We start from the raw sequence: 19295 nt of genomic DNA, 5'->3' as shown, positions 1-19295 counted from the left end.
GGAGAGGGGAGAATGAAGACAAGGAGCCATGAGGAGCTAGTGGCTGCAGCAAGGTCCCTGAGGAGGCCAGAAGGGATCCACTTCACCTAGCATGCACAGCTAGGGGGGTAAATTGGGACCAGTGAAATTTGAAAATAGAACAAGTAACTCAGAAATAAGGAGGGAAGGTTGCAGCTCACATTTTGCGATTGCTGTTCTAGTTAAAAAGAACGCCTGTAGGAGCAGCTCTTTCATGTAATTAAAATGAAAATTAACTTTGTAGCCAAATTTAATTGAAGTTTCCCCTCCACTCTTCAAATAGTGACTTGTGCTTGGGACTGTTAGATTTGGCAGAGAAAGAGGGACCACTGAAATGAGCAAAGCTAGCTGCAGACAGATTACCTCAAGAGTTTCGTTTTTTAGAAAGTAATGGAAAAGTCTTAATAGATCTGGATCTAACCTCACATTTCACGTCATATCATCCTGTGCAGTATCTTCCCTGCCGGCACCTTTGGCTCTTTGAGATACTGTTCGTGTCATTCTCTTCATCTTGAGTTTCCCCCCACCCAGTTTTTTGGGTAACAAGAAGCATATATTGTTTTGGTTATGGAAACTTACTTTCCTAACTGAATGAAATAAAAGGAAAATAGTTCTGTCAGTTTCTATAAGCACTCTTCTTCTACAGATATCCAAAGATTTTTTTTTTTAAGGAAGGAAAGGTTTATTTAGCTTACAGTTTGTGGAGGTTGGCTCCAAGGTAGGGTGACACATGGCAGAGGGCAACCATTCATGGCAGTGGAAGATAGCCAAAAAAAAAAAGGGAAGAGCAAAAGGAAGGAGTGGTGGCAAGCAGCCTATTTTTCTCCCTTACATGCAAACTATCCACCCCAGGGTAGGAGTAGCACTCACACCCATGAATCAATCATAAACACTAGGAGCCTACCCCATGACTGCATGAGGCTTTGGGGGGACATCCAGAACCAAACCATAATAACTTCCCATGTGCTGATCACTCAGTTCAATGATGCCACCCCTGCCCCAGTTCTAGGCCCTGTGCTAAGTGTCCTATAAAGAGTATTTCATTTGATCCCCTTCATCTCCCCATGGGGTAGGTATATCTCTGTTCTGTTCATGAGGAAACTGAAGCAAAGACAGGTGGACCTTTCAGTGGTCCTTGATAGTTTTTTCCAGTGCAGAGAGAAGTAAAGCAGAGTAAAATGCCTTTATTGTGGGCGTGGAGAAGACCACAGTAGGAAAAGAGGGATGTGGAACTTCTGAGGGCCTCTCATGGGGTCAAAAGTTAAATAGGCCCAGGCTGGAAGCAGGATTTAGGAGGTGGACTGCCTGACATGGCAGACCAGGATTGGGCAAGAGCATGGGTAAAGGAAACAGGATATTACAAAAAGGGAAGTAGGAAGTCATAATTTGACTCAGAGGAAGAAGAGTGGGGCTTAGCACATGACCTCTAGTGGCCAGCGCCATATTGGTTTGGCACCATACTGGCGCAGCGCCATAGCACATGACCTCCAGCACCATATTTGCTGGATACCATAGCGACTCGGCAGGAATTACAGTGAGGCGAGAAACCCATCATTCCCGTCTTTTGGTTATAGGGGGTGATGACTCCTCTTAGACTGCTTCCTGCTGAATAGGGGTGTCACTATGATGGGGGCAAGGGGACGACATGTGTTGCCTATGTGAACGCCAGTGTTGGGGATGTCTGCTAGAGCGATGAGTTTGTTGGTCATGACTGTGCAAAGCCTGGATTGAATAAAACTAGACGAAAGTTTAAAAAATTGTACAAGTAAACAGCTTATCATGATTATAGAAGAGGTAGCAAGAATGGTGGCCTTGACCCAAATGCATCATTCCACGAGGACCATTGTGTAGGGGGGGAGAGAGAGTTTTTCGGCTCTGGGCATTTACACTCAAGCCAGATGCAAAGATTTTTTACCTTGTCCATAATGATACCAGATTCATTCACAAAGTAGCAACATTCTTCTCCCAACATTGCACAGGTTCCTCCTCTTTCAGCTGTCGGGACGTCAAGGGCACGTCAATTTTGGAGAGTGACTGCTGCAAGGCTATTAATTTGGTTTTGAAATATGGCCTGTTTTATTGCATTTACTTTTTATTTAGGAAAGAGATCAGCTATGGCATCACTTAAGACCTGCTGTGTATACTTAGTTAAGACCTTGATATGTATCATACAACACTCTCTTTAGACAAGATCTGGTGGTTTTCAGTAACAGGAATCTAGCATATTTATTGTTGTTTTATCTGTATGGTTACTTGGAGTTTTGTAGTCTCTAAGGAAGAATAAACCAGTTTCTTGGATAAATTAGTATTATTACGACATTGCTTTATACATCTGTATACTTTTCTGTTGGATGTTTAAGACCAAGTTAAAGTGAGACCTGTATTAATTAAAATTCACTTCTTGCTATCTATCAAGGTCAGTTAAATCTCCTCAGGATTTACCTTGGACCCATGTACAGTGCTTCTCAGTTCTACTGTCAGTGTCAGCCATCTGGATAAGTCACGGCCATTGCTTGACCAAGTTGCTTTCTTTGAAAGCTTGGGAGACTTTTTCTCCTGGTGACTCTCCTTAGGCACACTGTATACCATAGAATCATTTTGCTCTGTGGTCCCATAATCTCCTTGGTCAGAAGATCAGGGACTCAACTGAGTTATATGATGTTGCAGCAGAGGTTCTCTTATGTCCTGAGTCTTTATTGACCTCAGAGTCTTAGCCCATCTGTCTTTCTGATTTGGTTTCCAAACCTCAGTTGTTGAACATCCAGAAGAGAAGATTGATGACATTCTATTGTAATGGGAGTAGTGAACTTAATTATTAAAATTTTACCTGAGTATTAAGCACCTTGAAATACAAAGTACAGCCTAAGAACTATTACTTCTTACCAATCATGGGTGTTCTAGTAGTTGAATCCCTGTGGAATGTTAACAGACAACAGTTATATGGCTTTACAAAGAAAACTGGAAGCCAAAATCATATATAGTATTGTAACAGAGCAGGCATGATGACATTTTTTTAACACAATAGAATAGCCCTTTTAGTCATCATCCCTATCTAATTCATAAGGAGCTTTTATCCAACTTGTCATTAAACAGGATGCCATTTAAGAAATTTGTATCATTGTCTAGACTGTTTAATATCTAAGCATCTCTAAATGTAGTGGTATATACATGGCATATACATCACATAAGTTTTTGTTAAAAGATTAACAGTTAAATGATGACCTCATGTTGGCCTGACATGAACCTCTTAATACAAGTATGTGGAACACAAGAGATAGGCAGATGTATGAATCTGAAAGAAAATGTCTATCACTTTTATAAACAATTCCAGTTTTACATTTTAGAATATCTTACATTTCAAAGGCATGAATACATTTAATATGCCCTGAAAGTGACAATAATGAATTCTTACTTTGTTTTTTCAATTTAGTTTTATACCAATAATTTTTTTAATCAAAACTACCTCATTGTCTTATTTTTGAAGACTTAACCTTCTGACAACAGCTATTGTAAACATATCACAATAATATATTTTGAACTATTTATTGGGGTGTCTGCCATAAGGCTGTGGAGATTATTGGGGCTTCCTATTGATAAACAAGGACTAGACAAATGTTTCCAGGCAGCTGCTTCCTTATTCATCAATTGGAGTCCTCAACAGTTTCTGCATACCATAAGGGATTTTTATTTAATTATCTTAAGAAGTTTTTAAGTTCTATGAACATATAACATTTATAAAACAAATTTTGACATCATTTTGACCAGCTGGCAACCTTGGTGGAAGCATACCCTTAACTTAGATAGCATGTATCTATAAGTCAAATTAAATTACAGGTAGTTGTTTCAAAAATCAAAAAATACAAGAAGAAAAGTTTGTTGAGCTCAAATAAAATAGCTGTTTACAGATTGGACAGAGAGACAAACAAGAACACATACACAAGACAAATTTGCTTATAAAATCAGAGTGCACTCAAATATATTTTTGGCCTAATTGAATTATAATAATTTTTATAATTTTTAAGTTTGTAATTATAAAGACTAATCAGAACCCTTACTTGTATTTTTTGTAGGTCAGTTGGAGATCTCTTAAAGAATTTGGAAAAAAATGAAACTTTTTATCTATAACTAATATATTTTTAGCACTTTATTTTGTCTTAAGAATATCAGCAACTTTTGTGTCCCACGACACCTATGGCATTGTGACCTTGAGAGGTAGTGTACAGGATGAAATGTTGAGTGGGGTTAGAGAGAGTGAGGGCTGGGACCCTTAGAAGAGCATGTTCAGTGGTGAGACCAAGCAGATTGGCCAACAATGAATCTGGTGACCATAAGCTCTCCTGTGAGGTCAAGGAACTAGTGGATGGCTTACCCACTCTCTGGTGTCTAGGACAGTCGCACTTCCAATGGCTCTTGAGGTTGCAGCATGGGACAAGGCTTCTTGGGTGGTCGTGGGTTGGGGCAGGCTCATGCCCAGTGTCCTTCGTTGCTGCACTTGAAGCATGGTCCAGGAGGGGCTCGGGCATTGCTGTTGGCACCACTGTTTGGTATCTGCCTGCTTAGGCTTGCCTACTTTAGGAACCCTGAGTGCTGCTACTAAAAGCTCGTATTGATATTGGGCAGCTGCCTTAGCAACTGCCAGTCTGCTAATCTGCTTGTCTAGTTTTTGTTGTTCCTCTCTGTTATTGAAAACATGAAAGGCCAAAGCTAAGAGCTCTTTCTGTGAGGACTGAGGGCCAAGCTCAGATTTTTTAAAGTTAGTCTGAATATCTGGGGCTGACTGTGAGATAAAATGAGAGTTAGCAAGTACTACCCCCAGATTTGAACTGTGGATCTATATCAGTAAACTGGCTTAGAGTCTCAGTGAGACGAGCCAGAAACTCAGCAGGATTTTCATTGTCCCTTTGAGTCTGCTCCATAAGTTTATTATAATTCACAGGCTTGTGAGAGATCTTTTTAAGGCCAGCCATAATACATTATTTAGACCTTGTGGGAGCCCTCAGGCCCCTGATAGTCCCAGTGGGGGTCTGTAAATGGCACTGAAGCAGCTCCATCAGGAAAATCAGGATTAGTTTGGTGCTTAATGTTAGCCTCCTGTTGGGCTGCATCCCATAACTCTTTGCTGAGGAGAAAGAGTGGAGCTGAGAATGGTGAAAAGATCTTTATAATGCAAATCATAAGAACTGGTGACAAACTCTAACCCTGAAATATATCTGTTGGGATCAGCTGCAAAAGACCCCAGTTTATTAGAGATTTGTGATAGGTCAAAGAGGGTAAAAGGAATGTGGATATGAACTAGCCCTTCAGGGTTGGCCTGTTCCCAAAGAGGGCACACAAGTTACAATTGAGATGAATTAGGTGGTGAAGGGTGAGTAGAGTCTGGGGGGAGCAGCAGCAAGCAAGTGGAATCAGGGCAAGATGGTGGAGGGTGACCATGTGGCCTGCAGCAAGATGGCTGCTGGTGCCTATGTGACTCATGACAAGATGGCCACCAGTGGCCATGTGACTTAAAGCAAGATGGCCACCAGTGACCATCTGACTCATCACAAGATGGCTGCCAGTGGCCATGTGGCTCATCAAAAGATGGTCACCAGTGGCCATGCAGCTGGTGGTTGCCCTCTTGTGATTTTTTACCATATGCCCTCTTAGATTGGGTGTGGTGGGCTGAAGGAGAGGAAGGTGATGCGGGAGGGGAAGAAGAGGAAGAAGAAGAACTTTGAGGTGAAATAGACGTTGTATCTGGAGAGGATGGGGACCCGTCAATTTGTGGAGGAGGAGAATGAGACCGAGTGTAAGGCCTAGTGCATGGGGCTGAGGGTGGGGATGAAGGTGGAGGAGCAGAGGGAGGAGTAGGGTCTGAGGACAGTGTGTGGAAAGTGGGGGCTAGGCAAACTGTGGGTTTGGGAGATGGAGAAGGCTCAGAAATGGGCAAAGAAAGGTAAAGAGAAGAGGATTGGGCTACTGGCTGAGATGGCTGGGGTGAGAGGGTTTGCCCATGTGGCTGATTAGGATTGGGCTGAGAGGAAGAGGGTAAATAGTCAGCTTGTGGATACTGAAGATAAGGTGGATGGGGAGCAAAGGCAGGAGGAACATTGTCGAGAGGGTCAGGAGAAGCCAAGCATATCTGAGCCATCCCACATGCTTGAAGGAGAGAAGGATGTGCCCTGAGAGCAATAAAGGCATGAGGATATGGCAGTTTCTTTCATTTGCTGTAGCAAAAATTGTCCAGGTCTCTAAGGATATTAAAGTCAAAAGTACCATCCTCAGGCCATTGGCTCTCATTGTATAGGTCATATTGAGGCCAGGCTGTCTGGCTATAAAAGATTAATTGTTTTGGTTTACAGTGTCTCTTCCTCCCAGAGTATTTAAATTAGACAAGAGACAACTGACCAGAGTGTGCTTTGGAGGGTGGGGATTAGTGTTCCCCATTCTGTGGCTGAATCAAAGGTGAGCCGGAGGCTGAAGCATCCGGTTTTTGAAATCCCTGAGAGGGCCGTCACCCTTTCCAGGATGTGAGAGAGGAGAAAATGCCCAAATCCACCCTCCCAGTCGTCATCAAGAAGGCAGAAGGGTGTCCCGTAGGACGAGAAGGACACAGTAGTCCTGAAGGAAGTCCTGACGTAGGCCTACAGTTTTCAGAAAAGTAGCGACAATGAAACAGGAACTCCCAGAATGGAAGGAGGCTCACCTGTAAGAATTGGAGCAGGCCAGTGTTGGATGAATGCTGGCAAGAGCAAATATCCGGACAAAGGAAAGAGGCTTGTTGGCAGGGGGTCTTAAACCAAGGGAGCGAAAACTCTCTCCCTTAGTAAAGACCACACAGCCTGCACAAAGTCACGGCACCAATATGATAGGTTTTTCCAGCACACAGAGAAGTAAAGCAGAATAAAATGCCTTTATTGTGGAGGTGGAGTAGACCACAGTAGGAAAAGAGGGATGTGGAACTTCTCCAAAGATTTTAAGTACTGTTCATTAGTTCTTACGAGAAACATGATACCATGAGTATCTTCTGCTGCGGACAAACTTACGCAGGCAGCAAGGGGGCAAAACCTTCTACCAGAAGTTCTATGATCCATGTAGACAATGTGACCAGAGTATATACAGCCCTGAACCCTTGGCTGCCCCTCATGCTAGGGTAGTCATTTGTTGTGAAAGGTCGGTAGAGTGATGCCTTGGCTGTCGGACTTAATTGGTTCCAAATTCATGTCTGAACACCAAGAAGTTTGAGAACTGAACATATTTTTCCCATAAGAAATAATGGAAAACTAAATAATTGGCTCTAAGACCCCCCCAATGACACTTATAAATTCATTTTTCCAGGATTTTAACAAATTTCATAATGATTTCCTTCTTTAACTCTATCATAATTCTTACAGTTCTCCTCTTAGCTTTACTGCTTGTACTACTAACTTCCTTTGAGCCATGATTGCAATATTTTATGCAAATAAAGTAGAAAAAAACATAACAACAAATATTTTAACACACGGACAGAGCGATGGTGAACCTTTGGCACATGTGCCGCAGCAGGCATGCAGAGCTCTCTCTGTTGGCTCCCAAGCCGGTGTATGAGTTGTTTTTTCTGAACTAAAACTTTGAGATTCAGGTTTAGCTGCAGTTCGGCGTTCAGTCTGTAAAAGATTGTCCATAACTGCACAGACACAAGCACTAGGTGTTGTCTGAGCAAGAGAGACACCTAGACTGAAGCATCGCCCCTTTGTGTCTGTGTCAGAAGCAGCATGCGATTCACTCTCTGCCATACAGGGTTTCTCAAGTCAGATTTTTGGTTCCACTATCGAGCAAAGATATGAACACCAAGCAGATTTTTTTCAAACTTTGCTGTTGGAGTAGTGGAAAGTTTGAGCTTCGAACTGTTCAGCAACCGAGGTGTCACTGAATGTATGTATTCAGAACTGTGTCCTCTGTTGCGGAGTTGGATGTGTTTCCAAAGTCACATCAAACCTGACCTTAAGTATAAGATCTGAAGAGAAAAATATGACAGATGTGAAAATATTTTGAGCACCACTTTTCTTTGGCTCAGACATCAGTAGGGCACCTGCAGCTGGGAATTGATGGTTCTACATAAAATGCCAGAGTGGCCTTGCAACAGCTTGGTCCACAGCCCTCTACTCTGTGGGACACTGTTGCCATGGTGCTGAGCAACACACTGCTCATCAGCCCCCCATGGTCCTGCAAAGAAGAGCGATCATAATAGCGGTAGTTCGTTTCTGAAATTCTGCGCTAACTACTCAGGCCAGATGTATATGGTGAAATTTCACTCCTGATGGTATCAAAGCCTTCAATTAATTATTCAGAAATGTGTTTTTATAATCAAAATCACTATAAAGGCTCAAGAAGCTTAGGGGTTAGTTGTTTTGTTGTTGTTACTACTGTTGTTTTACCTTGATCGTTTTTATAGCCACCACCCCATTAAATGAAAATGTTTCCTCTGAATTACCTACTGAGAATTAGTCATTATAGTAAAGTTACACTTTTTTAAAAGGGCAATTATTCCACTTCCCTAGTTTCTATAAGATGACTTTCTAGTTACATGTGGAAGCTTCCCGAAAGTTGAGCCTAAAGCTACAATTAATGTTAGCGGGGAGTGTGCATAGAATTTAATTTCAGCTCTAGCACATTAGTACAGATGGCACACAATTTAATCTTACCTACTTTCAATAATAATATTAAGAGAAATTCTAATAATATCAATAAAACCAACTACTGTGGACTTTATGTCAGCCATTTTTCAGTTCCATGAGGTAGATTGGTATAATTTATCCTTATTGTACCCAAGAGGTAACTAAAGCTTAGGTTAACTAAGACCACAGGTTGTAAATGAGTGAATAAGGATCAATCTCAAATCTTTTCGATTGTAAAGTTCATACACTTAATGGCTGCATTCGACTATTACAGTAGCTAAAAGACATTAAAATAGCATTTAAAGCAAGGTTTATAATATATTTAAATATTTAAATAATCTCATAGTAATGCCATGCCATTATTGTGTTAAACGCATTTATTGAAATATCTTTGGGGGCAATATAGGTTATATCTTTCTAGATTGTTGAAAGCTGACTTGTGTGGGTCATACCTGGAATTTGGGGGGCCCAAAATTCCAAAGTGAGAAGTCAAAAGTAATTTCTTAAATGAACTCTTTGTGTTCCTCAAATAAAACCCACTTTATACATAAATCTCTGTAGACTTCTCACTGCCTGTAACCTGTCCTGCAAGGACCATCTTTCCTCTTGGAAGTCATAGAGACATACAATATGAAATCTGACATGCAGTGCTGGCATACACTGAAATTGTTTAAAAATTGAAGTGTGAGCTGATAGCTTCCCTGTCCTTCTTAGGTAGATGTAGACCCAAAAAGCTTTTATTGTTTGTGTTTTTTTAAGAGAAGGGTACAGAGAACGGGATTCCCCAAGGTAGCAAACAAGAAGTCCAAATAGGGGACCTTGCTTTTTTCCTATAAAAATATTGCAGCTTCTCTAGAATTCTGCAGGACAGGAGAAAGGCCTACTGCAAGGTCCGGACAGCAGTGCTCTTTGACTGGGGCTTGGGGAGCTCCATTGGTGTCTTACACAGCACAAGATAGTTACCACCCCCATCTTACCTATGAATGGGGAAAATAGGAGAGTGAGTCCCTCTGACTCCATCAGGAAAAGATAAAATGTTAGACAAGTGCTGTTGAAATTGAGAATGGTTTATGCCATCCTTAGAAGTGAGTCATGGTAAGCTTTTTTTTCTTTATTAACAGTGGCAGAAGTGCTATATCATGACGGTCTTTAGTTGTTATTTGTTTTATTCTGGAGAGTTTAAGCTTAAACACATTCAAACAAAATGGCATGATGAACTCTCTGCTCATCTTGAACAATGGTCAACTCATAGCCAATTTGTTGCACAGTCCCTGACCTGAGCTCCAATCTTTCAAAGCAAACACTTGATAGAGACCACTCTGAAGTGGCTCTGAGCAGGATTTAAAATTGACCAATTGGCTCTCCATGTTTACCTGTGAGTCTATCCAAGGCCTAGGCCCCTTGTCTGGAGCTAGGTAGCCATAGTAAGTGAACCTCTGTAAGTCACAGGACAAGACAAGGCCACAGCTAAGGACACCTGCTCCAACCTCAATTAACTAGAGCAGGCATCTCACTCCTTTCTTTTCCCTCTGATCCCCTTCCCCATCTCCAAAACAATCTGCCTTTTTGTTTAGCTAGCTACTCAATAAGACCCTATCTCAAATGGAAATTAAAAAGGTTGGGAATGTTGCTCCTTGCAATGGCCCTGGATTCAAGGCCCATTACTGCAACATGAATGATAAATAAATAAAAGATTCTTTTTTAAATGAAAGTGCAGTACCATTACAACACCTGAAAAATTAACGATACACTCTTAACATTATCAAATATCCAGTAAATGTTCAAATTGCTAGGTTTTCTTTTTGGCAGATTGCTTCATTCAGTATGCTGAAAAGAGGCACACATTATAATAGCTTTTTTAAAAAAATCACCAAATAGGGCTGGGGGTGTATAGCTCAGTGAGAGAGCGCTGGCCTGGCACGTGTGGGGTGCTAGATTCTGTCTGTCCCTAAAATTGCAAAAGAAAGTAATAGAATAAAATCCTCCTCCAACTTTTTTACTGAAGAAACATCTTTCTTTGCCACAGTTCCCTTCAGTTTGCATTTTGTTGCTTGTAGCCCTGTAGAATAGTATGACATTGTCCTAACTCCTGTATTTCCTGAAAATTGGAAATTAGAACTGAAGTCTTGGTCAGATTGCAGTCTCCTCCTTGTTTCTCTTCCCTTCTGCTTCCTTCCTTCCCTACTTCTCCTTTTTTCCTTCTTTCCTGCTTCCTTCCTCCATCCTTCATTTTTTAAATTTTTTACCACTGTGACATTCTCTTGCCCCAGGTTTACTCTTCTCTTTTTTTTTTTTTTTTTTTTGGTACCAGGAATCGAACTTGTGACCTTGTGCTTGCCAGGCAGGTGCTGTGCCACTGAGCTATCTCCCACCCCCTCCGCCTGCCACCGTGTTTACTCTTAATCCTCCTAACCTGATAAAATCTTTATTGATGCACCGATAATCTTGGTAGTGTTTAAATGTGAATTTGACTCTGTGTGCCTAAAACCATCTCCCCAGGTACATAGGTATAACTCAGTCATTTGACAAACTGATAATAAGTTTGAGCTGTGTACTATGGAAAGGGAGAGACAGACATGTGGCCACATGGTGGACATGCTGACCAGAACATGTGGAAAGAAAATACCATGTGATGATTAACAGGTCAGGTAAAGCTGGAAAGGGACTTAATCTTGGAAGTGACATTTGAACCAAGTCTTTGAAGAATTATAATTAAGAGCATATTTGTGCAAAAAATAGACCAGGAGGATTTATAACGTTATTTTAGTGAGCCTTTAAACCTGAGTGACGGCTGATGAACCTGATTGTCTTGTATGGCCACAATTATGATATCAACTTGACCTCCTAGAGAAAGTGTGACTTGCAAAATGTTCCTTTCATATGTATGTGAAGTTGTGTAAGTATAAAGTGTCTTATCAGCTTCCACCCCATTGGTCAAGGGAAGAAAAAACTTTTAGGCATGAGAAGCTTCAGTATGTGGGTGAACGTGGTCACCTTCCTTCCCCAACTGTGGCAGGATCTTCTTTTGGGTAATAGTGGAAGGGGATTGCGTTGTAGATTACTCATGTGTGGCTTTGCAAGTTGTTGCAAGAGTCTACAGACCCACAGATGTGCCAAGCATTAGCTTTTGGCCGAACTTATGGTCTCCCAAATAGACGCATTCCTACTTTCCTAATGTACATAAAGTGAGTGTTGCTGATCCTGTAGTACAAAGCCATTTAAAATTATCATGAAAGCCATAGCATCATGTTTGGTTTCAATCAACAGATTATAAAACAGTACTACTATCCTCTTCACTTGGGGGGTAAGTGTGTGTTTTGCTGAGAATTCCTTTGAAATTTCTACCGTGACAAGAGTGTCTTCAAAAAAAAAAAAAAGAGAGAAAAGAGGGTCTTCATAAATAGCAAGTGGGAATGGTAGAATCATATCCCAAATATACTTAATGATTAAAGTGGCAAACTTTATGTTGGATATATTTCACCACAATAAAAGTATAAAATTCTTAACATACAACAAAACCTATTTAAACATAAATACAAGCAAAGGGATCCTCACATTTGAAGAAACCAGACACCACTAGCCTAGAGCTTTTATTTATTTTGCAGATGTGTAGCCAGCACCACACCATACTCCACCGTATGATCTAAGTGTTCAGAAAAACAGGTGGAGGTTCGTGTGTGTGGAGCTTTCTGTGGAGTGGAGCAGTACTTGGGAAATCATTCCCAAGCAAAAGTGTTGTACAGCATGATTTAACAGTGTAGTGCATCCTTGCACTTTGATAAGCACTGTGAAAGAAGTGTGTGAGAATTTGTAGTTTCAGAGGACAGGTGTGGATGGTCCCACTGTTGGGGACAACTCAATGAAAGGCTTTCCCAAGGAAGTGATACTTGAACTGAAGTTTTAATGTGAACAGATAGAGATAATGCTTAAAGGAGATCACTGGCCACTTTTGCTCTAGTTTTTGTCCCCAGGGGCAGTGATCATTTGTTCTTCATTATTCCACCCCAGCAGGTACCACCCAGCATGACACATGTGTAACCCTCAGTAACCGCTGAGTAATGAATAAAGAAAACACTGTGTGAATGCTCACTGGGATTGTGCCAGGATGTTTGTGGGACCTGGGGCCACCTATTTTCACTTCTTTAATTTTCACTTTCATATTTTAACTGGTTTTACAAAGAACTGCAGGAGGTGATGTTATAACCTTTATTTAGGCAGGAAATGTTTTCCACTTCAATTGCTGAATTTGTCTTCTTGTCCAGTCATCTGCATCTGTTGTTTCTTTAATTGTTGTTCTTTCCTTGTTTTTCTACTCCGTGAGAACTTGTCAGTTCTAGATCTTCCACATCTAGTATGTCCAAAGTAACGTACTTTTGAAGGGCTTACAGCCCAGTAAGAGCACAAATTCTCTTCTCAGTAGTGGTGAACCTTTTAGAGCTTTCAGGGATACAGACAGCCTGCTGTGGCATGCGTGCTGTAGGTTCACCACCACTGGTTTAGATGAATATACATGTGGGACATCTACAGTGAGACAAGTTGATGATTACAAAGGCTCTGATTTAAACTTGGCGTGTCTGACAGAGCCCACTGTGTATGTTGCTTCAAGAACAAAGACTACATGGGTGGGAAGGAGGCTTGCATCTTCCTTGGATACATGTCATTTTTGTGGAAGTGAGGCAGCTAGAAGGTATGTTGATCAGCTAAGTGCAAAAGTTTTCTAGGGCATCCATATTGCTCAAAGTGAAACTTAATTGTGTTTGGTTTGGTTTTTGGCATGGTTTCTCATCCAAAGTGAAATTTGGGATCAGAATCAGCTTCTATGATAGACAGATAAGTTAGGTAGAAATATTATAGGCAGTCAGACAGGGCGAGGCCCTTGAGGGAGTCAATGCAGAGGACGAGAATACATTGCAAATGTATCTGGAGGCGCATCTGTTGAGGGTCAGGCCTCAAGATAAAGATGGAATGACCAGGCCTCCTCCTCAAGGGATAAGCAATAAATTGAAGATGATAGTATAATTGGGATCACCTGGTCCAGTGAAGTCTACGTAGACACCAATCACCCAGGTGGGTGAACAGGACCTCCTGATCCATCCCTTCCTAAAAAAGTCCGTGTTCTTTCCATGTACACTTGCTATGTGTGACATGCTTCCTCCTTGGATCAGTATTACCTAAGCAGCCATACTTATAATCCTGGTTGATCATAGTTTTGACCTACATTATACTCACCTCGTGGTTTTGTACCCACTGCGTGATTTTGCTCTATAAAACTTGCTTTGAGAAGTAGATTCATTGGCAACCCCCTTTCAGGTCCCCTCCTGTCTATCAGGAGCTATCTCTCTCTCTCAATAAATTTTTCCTACTCTTAACTTCCATTGTTCCTTAAAATTCATTCATTGAGATTACCAGATATAGGCATGCAAGATTGGTCAAATAATATAAACACTACCTATTCCTTTCAGTGAACTAATAGAAATTAATAGTACAATTATTTTAGCTATTGTGTCTGTGTATATATCTATATCTATATTCCTTCTTTTCTTCTTTCCCCCACCCCAGTTATTTTTTCCTTTTTGAGAAGTTTCTTTCTCTTTCACAATGTCTGTTGTACCTTTTGGATCTTATTTACTCTTTGTTAATTTCCTATCATGTTGTTTTGAAATTCTTATTCTATTGGGTTTTTTATTATTCTCTTTAAAATAAAAAAAAATTCATTCTTTGATTTCAGGGAGCACAAGCTCGGCATTATCTGACAGATAATCTAGCAGGTTGGGATTTAGATTATTTCCCTTATATCACTTCCATAGCAAGATTCCCTATTGCAGGGTTAGTGAAGGACTTCTAATATAGACAAAGATGTGATGACTGGGGAGACTTATTTCTATAGACTTTTATCAATGCCAAGATTATTCCTGTAGGCTGATAGATGTGGTACAAGGCCAGTGACATGCCAAAAAATTCACCAGTTACACCTAGTAAATGTGTGACAAATAAGTTTTCCCTCAGCAACAGTTTTATATATAGACCTTATTTTGTTTCTGTATCTAAGGACTTGGAATTGTGTATCACTTTCAACTTTTTTATTACCTGTCAAGTCCCAAAATAAACACTAAAAATTTTTAAATTAATCCCATAGTTTTTATTATGCACTTCCAATTCAAAACACAGGACAACTTATATAGCATCAGATTCTTTAGTTAATTTACAAATAAATATCACACATATTTATGTATGATATACGGTATGATACTTTGATACATGTACACTTTGTACAATGAGTAGATCCAGCTAATTAACATGTCTATCAGTTCACCCACTTATCTGTATGTATCTGTATCTGTTTCATAAGAACATTTAAAAGTCTACTTTCTTAGCAATTTTCAAGTAAGTAACATGTCTGGTCAACCTTGTCAGTTTGACTGAAGGGGTTCCTGGAGAGGTGATTGAATCTTGGGGTGCGACACTCGTCAGTGGATTAATCACTGATGTTTGAAGCTGAATGTGGGACCTAGTTGGAAAAAGAGAGTCACTGGAGCATGCCTAAGGAGGGTCAGCTCATTAGTGCCCTGCCTCTGGTCTGCTTTGTCACCACCCTGATGTGAATAGCTTTCCTCTACCGTGTTCTTCTCCTGTGCCCTTTCTGCCTTGGAGCCAGCTGACCGTGGACAGCAAAATCCTCTGAGACAGTAAATCAAAAGAAACCTCTCTTCCTTAAGTTTCAGATGTTAGGTATTTTGTCCCAGCAGTGAGAAGCTGACAAATACAATGTCTTATTCCATGCAGACTGCTATAATAAATTAGCATAAACTGGGTAATTTGTAACAAACAAAACTTTATTGCTCATAGTTCAAAAGATTGGGAAGTCCAAGATTAAGGTACCAGCAGCTCTGATGTCCAGTGAGGGCTTTCTTCCTCAGAGGTGGTGTTTTCTTGCTGCTTCTGCACATGGGGGGGAGACAAACAAGCTACCTCAGCCTTAATTCCATCCATAATGCTTCTGCCCTTGTAGTCTAATCATTCCCCCAAGGCTTTACTTCTCATCATCAGCTTAAGGCTAAAGTTTTAACATACAAATTTTAGGGATGCATTCAGACCACATACTATAGTCACTGTGCTATATAATAAATCTCTAGAACTTATTCCTCCTGTCTATTGAAAATTCTGTATCCATTTGTTACCAGATTCTGGGATGCTGGAGGTGATGAGAGGTGATTTCTAGGTCCTTTCTGTTCCAAAGAATTGAATGAAGCAAGTATAAACAGTTGCAAAGTTTCCCATTTGTTAAAGTTAGGGGGAAAAAACAGAAGAGTAGGGAGAAAACATGCTCTGCAGAGCAAGTTTGGGCCAAGGGAAAAATAAAAATACACCTGACAGTGTAAGGTAGACCACTGTAAAGAGGCAGGGTAGCAAACGCTTAATGGCCACACGCTGCCATCCTGGGTAAGTCATCCTGTCAAAACCTGCTCAAGTTCTCGCGAGAAGCCCACATGCAGGTTTTGGCAGCTGTTCTGGCACATGTGCCCGGTATCTTGTCAGGCCTCCTTTGCTAGCTGGTTTTGTCCACACCCTATATTCCTGTCTCTTGGACCAATATCTCCCCATTTTTCCTTTCCCCGCTTCCCCCAGGAACCCCTGGTAACCACCATTCTACTACCTGCCTGCCTTTCCATTTGTTTGTTTATCTGTTCATTTGTTTGTTTGTTTTGAGACAGGGTCTCACTATATATTCCAGGTTGACTTCAAACTCACGATGTTCCTGCCTCAGGCTCCCAAGTGCTGAGATTACAGATGTGCACCACCACATCAGCTTGAGTTTGAGTCTCTTAAATTCAACATACAAGTGAGATTGTTCAATATGTTTCTGTGTCTGGCTCTTCTCACTTAGCTCCAGGTTCATCCATGTTGATGCAACATGGATGACAGTATTTGCTTCTTTTTTAAGGCTAATATGCCATCATGTATACACTACAGTTCCTTTATCCATTCATCCATTGTGAGACACTTGCTTTGATTCTTTATCTTGTCTGTTCTAAACAATACCTCAGCGAAGATTGGTATGCAGATACTCTTCAACACACTACTTTCATTTCCTTTGGATATATACTCACGAGTAGCTCTTTTTTAGTGTCTTGAGGTACCTCTATACTGAATTCCTTAATGGCTACACTGATTACATCCTCACCAACAGTATGAAAGGGTTCTCTTCTTTTGCCATCCTCACCAACACTTACTTATCTTTTGTCTTTTTTGTAGAAGTCATTTTAATAAATATGAGGTAATATCTCATTGTGGTTTCAATTTTTATTTCCCTGAGTAACAGATTCTTTATGTTTTGGTCAAGGAAGATGGTTACCAAAGCTGGGCATGATGGCACGCACCTGTAATCCCAGCACCCTGGGAGGCTGAGGCAGGAAGCTTGCAAGTTCAAGCCCAGCCTGAGCAACTTAGTGACTTAGTGAGATCCCGTGAAGGCCCTGGGTTCAATCCCCACCATTGGTGGGAAGTGGCTGGGGAGAGTGGTTACCAAGAGGCAGGGCAGAAAGGACTAAACATTCTGTAAAGAGAGAAATAAATGAGAAAATTGTAACAATAATGACATTTATTTTATAATTTTAAAAGCCTCAATAATTATTCTTATATATATTCTTTTTCTTTGTAGGAAAAGCCATTGACAAAATCTCTACAGCGTGGAGAAGACCCCCAGTTTGATCAAGTATGTAATATATATATTTTTTTTTTTTTGGTTTTTCTCCGGTACCAGGAACCGAACTCACGACCTTGCGCTTGCCAGGCAGGCGCTTTTGCCGCTGAGCTAAATTCCCAGCCCCTGTAATATATATTTTATATTTCAACATGCACAAAAAGCAAGGCCTGAGTGCTTGCTCATAGTGAGAAACTTCCTCAAAGAGGATACAAGTGTGTGGTGTTTAAGAACTGTGCCCTCCAGCATTTATAGGTGGGTTTTATGGATACTCACTGATATCTTTTGATTTGGTTTAGAAAGAACTAGCAAGGGTAGAAATAATATGAGTAGGCCCTCAACTCATTGTTTCCTAAATTTTTCTCTGCCAGAATTTTAAAAACTGATAAAAAATAGTTTAAAGGAAATTTCATTCAAAAACTTATTCTTCTGAACAAATGACCCTACGTGCTGACCAGGTCTCTGCACTACAGCTTATTCAAACTTTCATTCAGCATGCTTTGAATGCCTACTGTTGTCAGGATATCTTGTGCTAGGTACCGGTTTTTAAAAATCTAGGATGACTTTAGCCCTTCAAGAATTCACAATCCTATGAAAGAGAAATCACCTCTACAATGATTATAGGATCTTACATTCTAATAAGAGAAATAATACATAAAATTAATGATTTCAGGCAGAATAAATGCAAAGAAAGTCCTTTAGATATAGATCAGAACTATCAGCAATAAAAGGACATTGGAGTCTACATAGCAGATAGTGACATAAGACATCAGGGTCTGTGAGATCTTAGTTCCATACCTTTAGGAAGGCTGCAGGTCTGCTTGAAAATGGTAGATAGTAGGATGTCAGAGGAAGTTGGAGAAGTATTTGTAGTGTTTCCTAAATTTCTGCAGTTGATGACATAGAGGACAAACCTTGGTTTGTGCTGACATCAGAGCCATAGTGCTGCACTGTGGTATGAACGGTGGCTTGGGCTACTTAGGATGGTTTTCTGTGGTCCAACTGAAGGACATAGAGGGTACACTTTCACAGGGCTTTGAAACTGACTTCAGTGCGGAATGAAGAGGAAGTGTCTCTGGCTGTACGTGTTTGGGTTTGTGTGATCCAGAAGCATCATGCTCTGGAGACAAAGTCCCTCGTTTTATGTTGTGAGCTGTTCTGTAAGAGCCACTTCACACATGCTGTTCGGGGTCAGCCTCCTGAGGCTGTTGTGACCCTGGGCTTCCTATGCTGCTGGAAGAGCTGGGTTTTTTCTAGAATTGTGTTCTGGATTGCTACTGAGTCAAGGTGGGCCGCGTCTCTGTGTGTCATCTTCTGTAGTCAGATCATCACGTGGTTTTGTCACCTGAAGGTACTGGGATTCTCAGAGGACCTTGGTGAATATGTACATGGTGTTTAGTGTCACCATTTTGGAAATGGGGAAGATAGTGGCTTTTTCTGTTCTACTTAAAGTTATATAAATATTTATCATCTGTTTGTTTGTTTGTTTGTTTTTTGAGACGGGGTCTGGCTATGTAGTTCAGACTGGCTTTGAACTTGGTATATAGCCCAGGCTGGCCTCAAACTCGAAGCGATCCTCCTGCCTCAGCCTCCCAAGGGCTGGGATTACAGGCATACACCACCATACCTGGTTCATCTAACTTCTTTGTTTCATTTTATTTTATCCTCCTTGTCTCTTTATCTTATTACATTATCATTGTCTTTTCCAAAAAAAAGTTTTTATTTTTCTTTGGCTTAATGTACCTCCTTCTTTATGTTCTAGAAAAGTACTTCTTTTACATTTTATCATTATGGTTAATAGTTAACCAAAATAATTTGGCTTAGGTACAGTTTCTCACTTTTTATTCAGCATTGTATTTCTGCATTTCAACATTGTGGAAAAGAATTGTCTTTCAAATTAGATAGACCTGGGTTAAATTCCCAACCTCAATGCTGCATTA

At 40.6% G+C, this 19295-nt stretch overlaps 1 protein-coding gene across 6 annotated transcripts in view; it reads left to right on the top strand.

Moving 5' to 3' along the window:
* Fry (furry homolog (Drosophila)) overlaps positions 1–19295 on the top strand; it is a 341220-nt gene that overhangs the window by 136246 nt on the left and 185679 nt on the right. For all 6 annotated transcript variants that reach the window (XM_005387722.2, XM_005387724.2, XM_013515820.1 and 3 more), the window contains exon 3: positions 17314–17367. In XM_005387722.2, coding sequence (XP_005387779.1) covers positions 17314–17367 — 54 coding nt within the window. The remainder of the gene's footprint in view (positions 1–17313; positions 17368–19295) is intronic.

The sequence above is a fragment of the Chinchilla lanigera genome, unplaced genomic scaffold, assembly GCF_000276665.1.
Source record: "Chinchilla lanigera isolate Chin_1 unplaced genomic scaffold, ChiLan1.0 scaffold00030, whole genome shotgun sequence".
Taxonomy (NCBI): Eukaryota; Metazoa; Chordata; class Mammalia; order Rodentia; family Chinchillidae; genus Chinchilla; species Chinchilla lanigera.
Note: the sequence above shows the minus strand (reverse complement) of the source record. Positions and strands in the feature narration are given on the sequence as shown.